This window comes from Piliocolobus tephrosceles, chromosome X, assembly GCF_002776525.5.
Source record: "Piliocolobus tephrosceles isolate RC106 chromosome X, ASM277652v3, whole genome shotgun sequence".
Lineage (NCBI taxonomy): Eukaryota > Metazoa > Chordata > Mammalia > Primates > Cercopithecidae > Piliocolobus > Piliocolobus tephrosceles.
This window is the reverse complement of record NC_045455.1, coordinates 40,606,172-40,618,997: the sequence shown is the minus strand read 5'-3', so window position 1 is coordinate 40,618,997 and position 12,826 is coordinate 40,606,172. Positions and strand designations below refer to the sequence as shown.

At 37.2% G+C, this 12,826-nt stretch overlaps 1 protein-coding gene across 5 annotated transcripts in view; it reads right to left on the bottom strand.

Annotated features, from left to right (window-relative positions):
* Positions 1-4,191: 4,191 nt before the first annotated feature.
* The window catches only part of TBC1D4 (TBC1 domain family member 4), a 208,034-nt gene continuing 199,399 nt past the window's right edge, over positions 4,192-12,826 (bottom strand). For all 5 annotated transcript variants that reach the window (XM_023186267.3, XM_023186275.3, XM_023186285.2 and 2 more), the window contains 3 exons: positions 11,648-11,817; positions 8,481-8,657; positions 4,192-6,538 (listed from right to left, as the gene is read on the bottom strand). In XM_023186267.3, coding sequence (XP_023042035.1) covers positions 6,305-6,538; positions 8,481-8,657; positions 11,648-11,817 — 581 coding nt within the window. In that variant the 3' untranslated portion in view covers positions 4,192-6,304. The remainder of the gene's footprint in view (positions 6,539-8,480; positions 8,658-11,647; positions 11,818-12,826) is intronic.

The following is a 12,826-nucleotide window of genomic DNA, read 5'->3' as shown; positions in this document are numbered from 1 at the left end:
TTTTACCATAAGCTAATTGATACACACAAAAGTTAAGTTCCTACAGTATGTTTCTGGTCACAAAAACATCACCAAACTTCTAAATAAAGTCCCCAAACACTTCTAATATCAAACACTGAAGTAAATGTGAATTATACATACATTTAAGAGAGATTCATAGAAACAAGATAATCATTTGCCCCCTTTTTGATGAACCTGTGAGTGACAGCATTTGTTGTTGTGGTGGGGAAAATCAAGGAAAAAATGTTTGCAAACACAAAAATTGTCAGGATCACCTCCTCCAACCATGAAGTTCAAAAACCATCACAAACATGGAGGGCTTGCTGACACTTTCATACTGCATCGGTTAGTGTCATACATGTATTGTAAAGTCTATCAATTTTTATTTTACAATCAGTTGTATTTATTCATTCATTTTCCAACCAGTTTATTCCATCTCTGGGTCTTGGTTGGCTGGAGCCCATCCCAGCATCTCAGGGTCCCAAGCAGGAACCAACCCTGGCCAGCTTGCCATCCCATTGCAGGGCCACTCTTACCTACAATCACTCACAATGAGGCCGTTTAGACATGCCAGCTCACCTAATTCACTAAGGGAGAATGGGCAGACTCCACACAAGCAGTGGCCCTGGCAGGGAATCTACTTTTTTTCTCATGAACATTGTAATAAAATAACACTTTGAGGACCTGCTATGCCATCCCCTATCTTTCATATACTGCTTTACACAAACTAGTCAACTTCTACTGCAGCTTCCAGACTCAGATGAAGAATCCCATCCTCAGACCACATTTGACACCTACTCCAATGCTACCCAGTCCCCCATCCAGGCTGAGTGAAATGAGTCTTGTTTGTACTACTTTGCATATCTATTTTTCCACTTTAATGTATAAACTCTCTTGTTTTCTTTTTTATTATTTTTTATTTCAATAGGTTTTTGGAGAACAGGTGGTCTTTGGCTACACGGATAAGTTATTTAGTGGTGATTTCTGAGCTTCTGGTGCACTTGTAACCCGAGCAGTGTACACTACATGCAGTGTGTAATCTTTTATCCCTTACCCCCCTCCCACCCTTTCCCCTGAGTCTCCAAAGTCCACTCTATCATTCTTATGCCTTTGCATCCTCATAGCTTAGCAACTGCTTATGAATGAGAACATATGATGTTTGGTTTTCCATTCCTCAGTTACATCACTTAGAATAATGATCTTCAACTCCTTCCAGGTTGCTGCAAATGCCATTATTTCATTACTTTCTCATGACTCAGTAGAATTTCTTATACATATGTGTGCGTGTGTGTGTGTGTGCATGTGTGTAGTACTCTGTGTGTGTGTGTATATATTTTTTATATATATACATGGAATACTACACACACACACACACACACACACATACACATACACACAGATCTACCATTTGATCTAGAAATCTCACTACTGGGTATCCACCCAGAGGAAAAGAAGTCATGATACAAAAAAGATACTTGCACATGCATGTTTATAGCAGCACAATTTGCAATTGCAAAAATATGGAACCAGCCCAAATGCCCACTAGTGATTGGATAAAGAAAATGTAACATATATACACACACACACGTATATATATGTATATATGTATGTATATACGTGTATGTGTATATATGCATATGCGTGTGTGTATATGTATGTATATATATTTGTAAGTCAACATATGACTTCTTTTCATCTGGGCAGAAACCCAGTAGTGAGTTTGCTGGATCAAATGGTAGACCTACTGTTAATTCTTTAAGAAATCTTCACACTATTTTCCGTAGAGGTTGTCCTAGTTTACATTCCTACCAGCAGTGTAAAAGTATTCCCTTTTCACTACATCCATGTCAACATCTATCATTTTTTGAGTTTTTTTATTATGGCCATTCTTGTAGGAGTAAGACAGTATCGCACTGTGGCTTTAATTTGCATTTCCCTGATAGTGACGTTGAGCACTTTTTTTTCACGTTTGTTGACCACTTGTGTATCTTCTTCTGAGAACTGTCTATTCATGTCCTTAGCCTACTTTTTGATGTGATTTTTTTTTTCTTGCTGATTTGAGCTCCTTGCAGATTCTGGATATTAGTCCTTTCTCAGAAGTATAGATTGTGAACATTTTTCTCCCACTCTGTGGGTTGTCTGTTTACTCTGCTGATTATTTCTTTTGCTGTGCAGAAGCTTTTTAGTTTAATTAACTCCCATCTATTCATCTTTGTTTTTGTTGCATTTGCTTTTGGGTTTCTGGTCATGAAGTCTTTGCCTAAGCCAGTGTCTAGAAGAGTTTTTCTAATGTTATCTTCTAGAATTTTTACGACTTCAGGTCTTAGATTTAAATCTTGGTTTTTGTAAAAGTTGAGAGATGAGGTTCATCCTTCTCTATGTGGTTTGCCAGTTGTCCCAGCACCATTTGTTGAATGGGTGTCCTTTTCCTACTTTATGTTTTTGTTTGCTTTGTAGAAGATCTGTTTGTATATTTGGCTTTATTTCTGGGTTCTCTATTCTGTTCCACTGTCTATGTGCCTATTTTTATACCAGTGCCATGCTTTTTTGGTGACTATAGCCTTGTATTACGTTTGGAGTCAGGTAATGTGATGCCTCCAGATTTGTTATTTTTGCTTAGTCTTGTCTGGCTATGCAAACTCTTTGAGGGCAAGGAGTATGTCTTCTCCAACCCTGAATTTCAGGCAGCTAGCCTGGACTAGGGTCACAAAAACTATTTGTTGAATGAGTAAATAAAAGTGGTGGAACCAGGACATAGATCTAAAACTTCTCACTCTAAATCCAGTGCTTTTCTCATTATATCACAGCTAATGAGTGATATAATGAGAGTGTCACATTGTGGTAGAAGGACTAAATACTTCATGCCATCAGATGATAGATTTCTTATTCCTAATCTGGTACTCTGAAAAAATAATTGGTGAAATAGTAACAAAAGTCAACATGGATATTAAGAGACTCTACTATTAAGCCTACAGTGCCTCATTCTCAAAATGCTTAACTACTACATTAAGTTAGCAAGAAGACATAGTGTATTTTTATTGGATTACAAATATACATGAGAATACTCCAAGAGATACATATTTTATGTAAAAACACTCATATCACATCCATCAGTAAGTGTCCTTAATTCTTAATTATCTGTGTCCAATTGAAAACTTTTGTATTTTCTTGTGGCTCTTTCTCTCCCTTGCTATCTGTGAGGGGACTTGGAAAATAAAAGTATAGAATGCAAATCTGTCAATGTGGTTGTTTATAATGTTCTTTCAAGTCTCCATTGAGAAAGTAAGTTGAAAACTGGTAACAATGTACTTACATAAATGTCTCTTGAATTATCTTTCTTGTCTCAGATTCTATTAGGAAGAATTATTTGTGTAGCAATTTTAAGTAGGTACAATCCAAACCATGCAGATCTTTTTTTTTTTTTTTTTTTTTAAGGTAGAGTCTCACTCTGTGGCCCAGCTTACCAGCTTAGAGTGCAGTGGTGCGATGGCTCACTGCAAGCTCTGCCTCTCAGGTTCAGACAATTCTTTGGCCTCCTATAAGTAGCAACACATGCCTCTCCTACTCTTCTGAGTAGCTGAAATTACAGATGTGCACCACCATGCCTGGCTAATTTTTGTATTTTTACTAGAGATGGGGTTTTACCATGCAGATCTTATAAAGCAGTGGTCCTCAACCTTTTTGACACCAGGGACTGGTTTCATAGAAGACAATTTTTCCACAGACCGGTGGCAGGGGATGGTTTCAGGATGACTCAATGATTCAAGCACATTTATTGTGCACTTTATTTCTATTATTATTATTATTATTACTCACCATATTATTATTATATACTCACCATAATGTAGAATCAGTGGGAACCCTGAGCTTATTTTCCTGAAACTAGACGATCCCATCTGGGGATGATGGGAGACAGTGACAGATCATTAGACATTTGATTCTCTGGAGGAACACACAATGTAGATCTCCTGCATGCACAGGTTCACAATAGGGTTTGCGCTCCTATAAGAATCTAACGCCATGGCTGATCTGACAGGAGTCGGAGCTCAGGCAGTCATGCTTGCTCACATACCCACCACTGCTGTGCGGCCTGGTTCATAACAGGCCATGGACAGGTACCCAGGGACCCCTGTAGTAAAAGACTCTAACCAAGAGCTTCTTCTCTCCTGAAAAGAAACAGTATATGTCAAGAAAGCTGCAGTAATATATTTATTGCAAAGGAACTAGACATTACATTAACCTGATGAGATGTAACAATGCATGAAGCATAACTGGTGCAACATTTTTAAAAAATCACAAATGAAAAAGAAAATTCATTTTCAAAAGAAAATATTGTATCCAAGTCAGCTTAATCTCTGAACACTGTAATATAACTCTTAATGTTGATTGTAAACATCCAGGATAAAGATTACTTTAAACTGAATAACAGAAAGAAAAGGTTTCTTTCCAAACTTTCCCAACAGATTCCTTGGCTACCATCTGTGCATCACACCCACAAAGTAATTTTCCATCAACAGACAGTAAAAAGAAAAAACCCCTCCTACAAATAGAGAAATTCTCAAGAAAACCAAGCAACAAATCAATTAGTAGCCCCCAATTGAATGGGGTAGACAGAATCACCATTTCTAGAACTTAGAAGTTACATTAACTTTAGTAATAAGATTTTATTGTCTTTTAAGAAACTGTTTGGATTCAAGGGCACACTGACCTATAACAAGTTATTATATTCACACTGGGTAACAGTGTACAGGGGGTTTCGGATGTTCGTCACCTGTTCATCAAAGCTTTCTGAAACCTCTAGAGCTTTACTATTCTACTCTATAATAAATTTTCACTGTGTATAACAAACTCCCTTTGAAGAAAATTACCCCAGATAATCCATCTGTGAAAATACAAGTACTGCAAAAAGCAGTGACGATAAATACCTTTTGGAAAGGCAAAAATGCTGCATCAACTTTCAGAGGCACTATCCTAGAATCATCTCTGAAAAAGAGAATTGCAAATGTACTTTGAAAATTACTTTCCTTGCCTATACCCAGCATGCGTGAATGTCCTCTAATAAGCTATTTGTAGACTGAGGAAGTGAAGAGTTGAAATGCAGAACTGCAGGTTTCAGTTGAGCTGGTACCACTGGTACCACTTTTCCCTTCCGATGGATTTTAACAGTTTGTTCCTAAACATTTTACAGTTCTCAAAACTTTTCACATAAAAGGGGAAGATTATTAAAGCTTATTAGAGTCTGTCAATTGGTCAAAAGAAAAAAATGTATTTCAACACAGCTTGTCATCTTTGGAAAAAAACCAATCATAATTACATTTCCTTATACTAAATTTAAGGTAGAGAGACCTAAATTATGAGCACTCACAATTTGGTGGGAAAATGGCAAATCTTTGTCATTTGGTGACTGTGGCACCAAATAAAGAGGAATTCATTCACAACTGAATGAGTTATTTAAATTAAAAAGGCAGAAAGTTAATCTAGACATTTTAGGTCCTAAATTAAATTTTTCAGGTGTGATATTTTTAGTTTGAGTAATAATGCTGATCTAGTTCGCTAAAAAATTAGCGACATTCTCCTTTACCTTGAGCTGGGTAGACTCAGCCACAATGTCCTACTTTCTCTTTATGTATGTTTATAGTAATACTTAACCAGATTCACAATGCATGTAGATGCAACACGCTAGTTGGCACAAAGCAGGCAGGGAGAAATGCCCCTACCTTCCCAAAAAACTCGTAGGAGCATGACTAGTATTCAGTCACTTTCCTCATATAGACAATGTCAGTAGATACTAAGACAGAAACACATAAAGTCACATAAATGTTTCCACCTTTTCACCATTGAGTGAAACATGCTGTTCTTTGGAGAAAAAAATACATTCATTTTTTTCAAGTATATTGCAATATACAAAGATGCTCTGGCTTTGTTTCACTATAAAGACAAAAAGATTTCACATATGTCCAAGAGAAATTTCAGTTTACCTTTCCTTTGGTGTGGATTTCATGAAGTTCTGACTAAAAAAATTAAATACACATCTACTCATTTTATCTGAAAGCATGAACTATGTTCATTTTATATATATATTTATATGTACATACCAACAACAAAAACCAATCTACATATGTCCAATGGCTTAGGATTGGCACGCTCTGATGAGCACGAGGTCCACCTGCTGTGACTAGGGGCTCAGCACCAGTATTAGGTGGTTCCATCAGCTTCAGGGTCCAGCCTTGGGCCAGTGGCATGCAGGCTCTTCCTCTCTGTAGTATTCTAAGGAGCACTTCCTGCTGAGGCCACGCCTCTTCAATTATGGCTTACTTCCTATCTTGGCTTTGTTGTTAGGGTTGCAGCTTAGGTCTCTCAGCAACAGTTCACAATTGGCTAGAGCATCCACGGGCAGCAGCTTCCGGATTTGCTCCACTGTCTTTTGATAAGCCATTTTTTCTTGTTCCAGGGTCCGGATTAAAGACTTCATTTTGGTCTCTCTTGTCAAAATATTTTCTAGGTTTGATTCCAAGGCCTGGATTTTAGCATGAGCTACCTGTTTCGGGGGGAAAAAAATCCCACAAATCAAAAATTTGATTTGGAATCAAATGTCTTGCTAAAGTCATGATTCATTATAGCAGGAGCCAGTCCTTACCCATATTAACCAATTACTTCGAATTACTTAATAAAATATTATGTGAAACAAATACTCTGAAAACCTACATGAAACGATGATTTATTAGGTTTCACAAAGATGTAACTATGGAACTATCATGATTCATCTCCTCTCACTGAATACACTAATAATTCAATACTAAATCACCCCCTCACCAACAGTAGCAGAACTTATTCTGCACCCACTGGTGTTCCCCTGAGTGAGCGGGAGGGATCTGGCCTGGCTGAAGGAGAAACAGGAGATTCCTGACACTATCTTGCAGTGCTAAAAGAGATTTTCCTTCCCTGACTGAAATACGGAGTTCTCTAAACATACACTTGGACTTTCATCAGTTTTTATAGATGTGAGGGGTGGCCGAGTAACTGATGATGACTACACTGAACTGTCAGTGAAAAAGTCTGTAAGTTCAGAAGAATCATTATAAAACAGGTACAAACCCACCTTCCCTAATAAGGGCAAATACTCAATCGCCATTGAAATATCCAACTAAAAATGGACAATGTATCAACCATTTATTTTTCTTTTTGAAAATAGACTATGTTGCCCTCTTTTGAATAGAAAAAAGATTTAAATTTTCTATGAGCCAGAGCCAATGTAAGACAAAGTGAAGGAAGTTTAGCGTCCCCATTCTTGGGAAGCAACCACTTTAAAGACCCGTCATTTCTAACCTGTCTCTCCTGACTGGTCTTGACAGGGGACGCACCATACAGAAGCAGAGTGTTAGTGCTTTCCAGTCTGTAGCCAGGTGCAGTGTTGAGGAAATGGAGAGGAGGAGTAAGTGGAACCCAAGCAGCCATTACGCACTGAAACTCCACTGAAGTCATCTCCCCTGAAGACTTCAGGAGGGTCACCTGCTAGTCTCCCTCCCCTGATCGCTCTTAAGCCCCTCCCCTCAGGGCATGGCTACACAGCACACATACACAAGTTGCAAATACAGAATATTACTGTATAATAAATTGCTTATTGCATGTATGAGTGTGTGCTTAGATACAGATATATAGTGTTTTATATTCTCAAATAATAATTGTGAACTCCCTGATGGCAGGAAGGATGTATTAATATTACATGTAACATGTAATATTAATTACCTAGACATGTCTCCCTCTTTTTCAATTTCCATTTTAGTCTAGACAACTCTCATCATCCACAATAGATTTTCACAAGCGACTGCTAGCAGGCCTCCTTACCTTCTCTCCCATCTCAATCTGTCCTCATCAAGGTTCCCAGATTGATCTTTCTACAGCATGGCCCCAAAACTTTGAAAGATTTCCCTCTTGACAGGATTAAAGTCAGGTTCTTTGGCTTGACACTGAAAGTCACTTACAATTTCTGCCTCTATCATATTTACCCTAACTCTCCCCAACATCTATCTGAAATTGACACCAGGCTAACTCTGCTGCTCTGCCATGTCCTCCTTATTGATGCCACCCTCCTACCCAGCCTGACTTAAAGACCTTCCTCACTCATTTCTTCCACCAACCCTCCAGATTCCAGCTCAAGCCCAGGTCCTTCACAACTTCATCAATTTCCTACATTCAATTCTTCCTCCCTTGAACTTAACCAAATATCTGTAACATACAACAGGTATTTAAGCAGATTCCACTTTGAACTGCCATTTAGCTATTTTGTGAGGGTGCATTTTTTCCAAGTAATGTTAAATTTAACATGTCATTTGTAGCCCCAGAGCACTTGGACAGTCTGATACATGGGCTCCTGGTTAGCAATGGTTCATTCCACACACATATCCCTTCCATTCCTGAGGTAGTTCTGTGCATGCAGGAGGCATTAAAGTACTTCTTTGCTCAAATCTTTATTTCTTTACCTGTAATTTTTCTAGGAGGTCCATGTTTTGTCTTTTCAGTTGGCTATTGGCCCTCTCCAGCTTCTCCAAAGGTTCACTATCCTCACAGGCATATGAAGATTCCTGAAGCTCATCCTGTAGCACATGATATTCCACCTCATAGGCATGCAACTGCTTAGAAATATCCATCTCAAAAACCTGCCATGAAAGTATCATGGGTTAGGCTAGCCTTTGGTATGTATAACAAGATACAGCTTGTGTATCTTGGTATGTTTCATGTATATTTCCAAATACTTATTAATGAAGAACATTAAAGCATAAAAAAGAAAAAAGTATAACTGTCAATACGCGAATAAATTAGATATAGCTTACACTGTCAACATAAAAACAAATAGCTCTTTCTGTGAAAGAAGAAATTTTTTCTTTAAAAACAGAACAGATAGATTATTTCTATGCAACTGAAACATTCTCGGGAAGTCAAGTCACTAGAATAAATTAATGTCCAAGTGTATTTTGCAGCCAAGATATCCATAATCTAGTAAATGTCTCCCCAAATGTACTATACTAGATAAACAACATTAGTTATTGGGTAATTATTATGTTAGAGATAATCTCTGCTGATTAGTAGGCAAAATTGCATAGGGCATTACCGTAATAAAGCAACCAAAAGCATTTCTAATTTATTTGTCAATGGAGCAGAAAGATCTTAAAACATTTTTTCATCCATTTGCTATTCCCTGTAAGCCTCTTAAAGAGTCGTTTACATATTGTACTGCACAGAGAATCCTCAAAATTGCATACTGTGACCACTGTCCAGGGCTGTAAGGTTTAATTAGGGCTGCTACTGCTCTCCCATATCACCACTAAATAGGAAGGTCGTTTGCTATGAAGCTAGAGGACAGTTACTCCAAACTTCCTGGGGGAAGGAGAGACTACAGCTGCTATTCAAGCAATGGTCTCTATATTAACACTGACAAGAGAAAAGAAACCACAAAAAATCTGACTTACTCTACTACTTACTACTAGAGAGACTCAAACATTCAAATTGTAATAAGAGAACTTCTAGACTAACTGGTTATCCTCAAATAACCATCATCTTTTCCTTACTTAGTGGGTATGGACACAATGGATTATTATACAACCATTAAAATGATAATATGGATTTATAGTTACTGGAAAAAAATCTAATACTCTATATATTTTTAATTATAAATCAGGTTCCACAACAGTATATGTAGTATGATTTCATTTATGTATAACTTTATACATTTTTATATGCATATATAAGCAAAGAAAAGGTAATAGAAAGTTTCAAAGGTTATCTCTAGATGTTGAGATTTATAGTTACTTTTGTTTCCTTCTTTGTGATTTTCTGCATTATTTGCATTTTTTCCCAGTGTCCATAAATAAAGTTCATCAAAGTCTCCTTTAATATTAGCATTTCATTCCACAGTAATCAACTCTAATTGTTAGGAAATTCTCCCAATATCAAGTTCAAATTTACTTGCCTATAAATTCTACCCATTAATCCTAATAGTAATGTGTAAAGCCAGGCAATTTCCTCATTAATTTTAGAAGAGAGGTGATATCTGATTTCAAATCTCTAAAAGTATAATATCTGATTCCAGTCAAGAAAGATATTTCTGAAAAATTAATAAACAAGTAACTATACAAATAAAAGCTATACTTTCCAGCTTACAGAGCATTTTAACAAACTATTTATAGATATTTGTGATTTAGATTCCATGTAATGGAAATAAAATTTTATATGTATTAATATAATAAGAGTTCATATTACAGTATGAACTACAGGGTACAAAATACTTTAACATATTGGTTATATTTGCTCCTAAAATAATACAAAAGTATATAATACAGTCTACTTTTGTTATTCCCATTTTGTAGAGGGAGAGGTTGAGACTCAGAGAGGTTGTAACTTGCCCATAGGCACACAGCTAGTAAATGGCTGGACACCAGAACAAGGTTCCAAACTCCCTTTCTCTAAACCCTATCGTGTTTCTGCCATCAAAAGTGCCTTCAGGAAAGCGGTAAACTTTATCAGTGCTCACAAAGCTTAACTGTCAAATCTATCAATCTGCTCTTAAGCTTGTCCACTGCATCTGAACAGCAGCAATATATAGCTACCACTCACCTGGTCCCTATAAGAGTCAAGGACTTGTAGTCTTTGTGTGCAGTGTGCAGATTACTCTCAATTTGCTTCTCAGATTCATTCTCTGCCCTCATCCATTCTATTGTACCCTGGCAGGCAGACAATTCCCCACACTTACTTTCTGGCTGGCTTCTGGTTCAGTTTGGCAAACAGAAGATGCCAGCACAAGATGAGAAGAGGCAGGAGAAAAGGGTTGGGTATTTCTTCCCTGATCCTTCTCTGACTAGTTCAACAAGACCACAACAACCAGCACAGAACCCTCCTCCGCAGTTCCAGCTCTTCCTGGACCTAGTAACACTATTACATCCTCCACTTAGCCCCTCTGCAGCAGAGGTTTGAACAGTTTCCCTATGTTACTAGTTCCTGGGCACCTGGACATGTGTGTTGGATTCCCTTAGGCCTACCCACACCTTTATAGATGGTTCCTTCATTTGAATCACTGGAGGGAGAATGAGGGACAAAGACTGATACACCAAGTCTCCTCATGTAAGCTTCATAAAACCTCTCAGATCAGTATTATCCCATTCTGGAACTTGTCCAGTGCTGTACCATTCTGGACAACTAGGGTTTGGATGATTAGACTGATGTGTGCAAGCCAAACAACCAATTAAAGAGCTAGAAGTAGATGCAAACCCAATACCTTCTAATTCCAAAGCCTGTACTCTTGCCATATGTCCTCTTCATGTATTTTACAAAATAATTAAGAAGATAACAAAGGCGAGACGATCTGATTTTACTCTCAGGCCTTCCTGATTCTGTCAGTTCTATCTTCAGTTTTAGCATTGGTTTAAATGGAAAGGATTCCTGAAAAACTCATTACGTAGCACTAAACCACATTTTCTGTGCATAGCCAGATAGACAATGTTACAATGTAGAAATTTCACAACAGTCCCCTTTCTAAATAAAATGTATCTGATGAAAATACCTGTCAAGCAAAGCTACATTTTTATGCTAAAGCATTTAATATATATTCAGTAGAGAAAACTGCTGTATAATACTATTAGCATTTAAATCATACCTGGGTAATAATTTTTTCCATTTCAGAGGTATTCATATCAGGTAGCGTGCTTTTAAGAAACTCAACAATATTTTCAAAGCTCTCGCATTCCATTATAAGTGTCTCTTGGCTGCTCAGTAGGCTGAGTGCAACCTTAAATATAACTTCAGTTCCCTGAAGAAAAATAATATCTAAAAGAAGAGATACAATTTTCATGATCAAAATTATGCATCCACTCTTGTAAAAAGCATGCTATTTATGCTAAAGGTTTTTATTTACTTGTTTTATGTGTTTTGCAAAAGAAAACTGGTCAAAAGCATCTAGCTTTTTTTAAAAAGTAAAATAACTAAACATATAAGCAGATGTTTTAATATTCCTCTTAAGAATCTCAGATAAAGCCAGGGTAAAAAAGGACAAAGTGTATATCTCTGTCCATGAACTATTTGTAATTTTTAATGCCAAATTTAATGGAGACTAGGTAAACCTCAAGGACAGTTATTCAACTGATAGATTTTTCTTCACAACAGGAATACAAAAACAAATTAACATAACCAATGAGTACTATTCAAACTCTCATTACCATAATAAAAAGTAAATGAACCAGCTATGTAATTAAATCTATGCCACACCAGGAAATTAAAAAAAAAAAAAAAAAAAAAGAAAAACACCTTAAAAGAAAAATTAAAACAAATGACAAACATACAACCTCAATCAGGAGAGAAATATAAGAGCTACCCTAACTCTAAGCCCTCCTTCCCTACAAATACAAACAGGCAATAATTTTGAAAGTATCAAGTACTAGGCCGGGCGTGTTGGCTCACATCTATAATCCCAACACTTTGGAAGGCTGAGGCGGGTGGATGGCTTGAGGCTAGCAGTTCGAGACCTGCCTGGTCAACACGGTGAAATCCTGTCTCTACGAAAAATGTAACAATTAGCTGAGTGTGGTGGCACATGCCTGTAGTCTTAGCTACTTGGTAGGTTGAGGCAGGAGAATCGCTTGGACCCAGGAGGCAGAGGTTGCAGTGAACTGATATTGTGCCCTGCACTCCAGCCTGGGCAATAGAGCAAGACTCAGTCTCAGAAAAATAAAAAAAGAAAGAAAGAAAAGTATCAAGTACTTAGTACTTTTGTATGAAAGTTTCTCTCAATCTACGTCATTCTTTAATGAATAATATACAACAGAGAGTCTTTAATGAA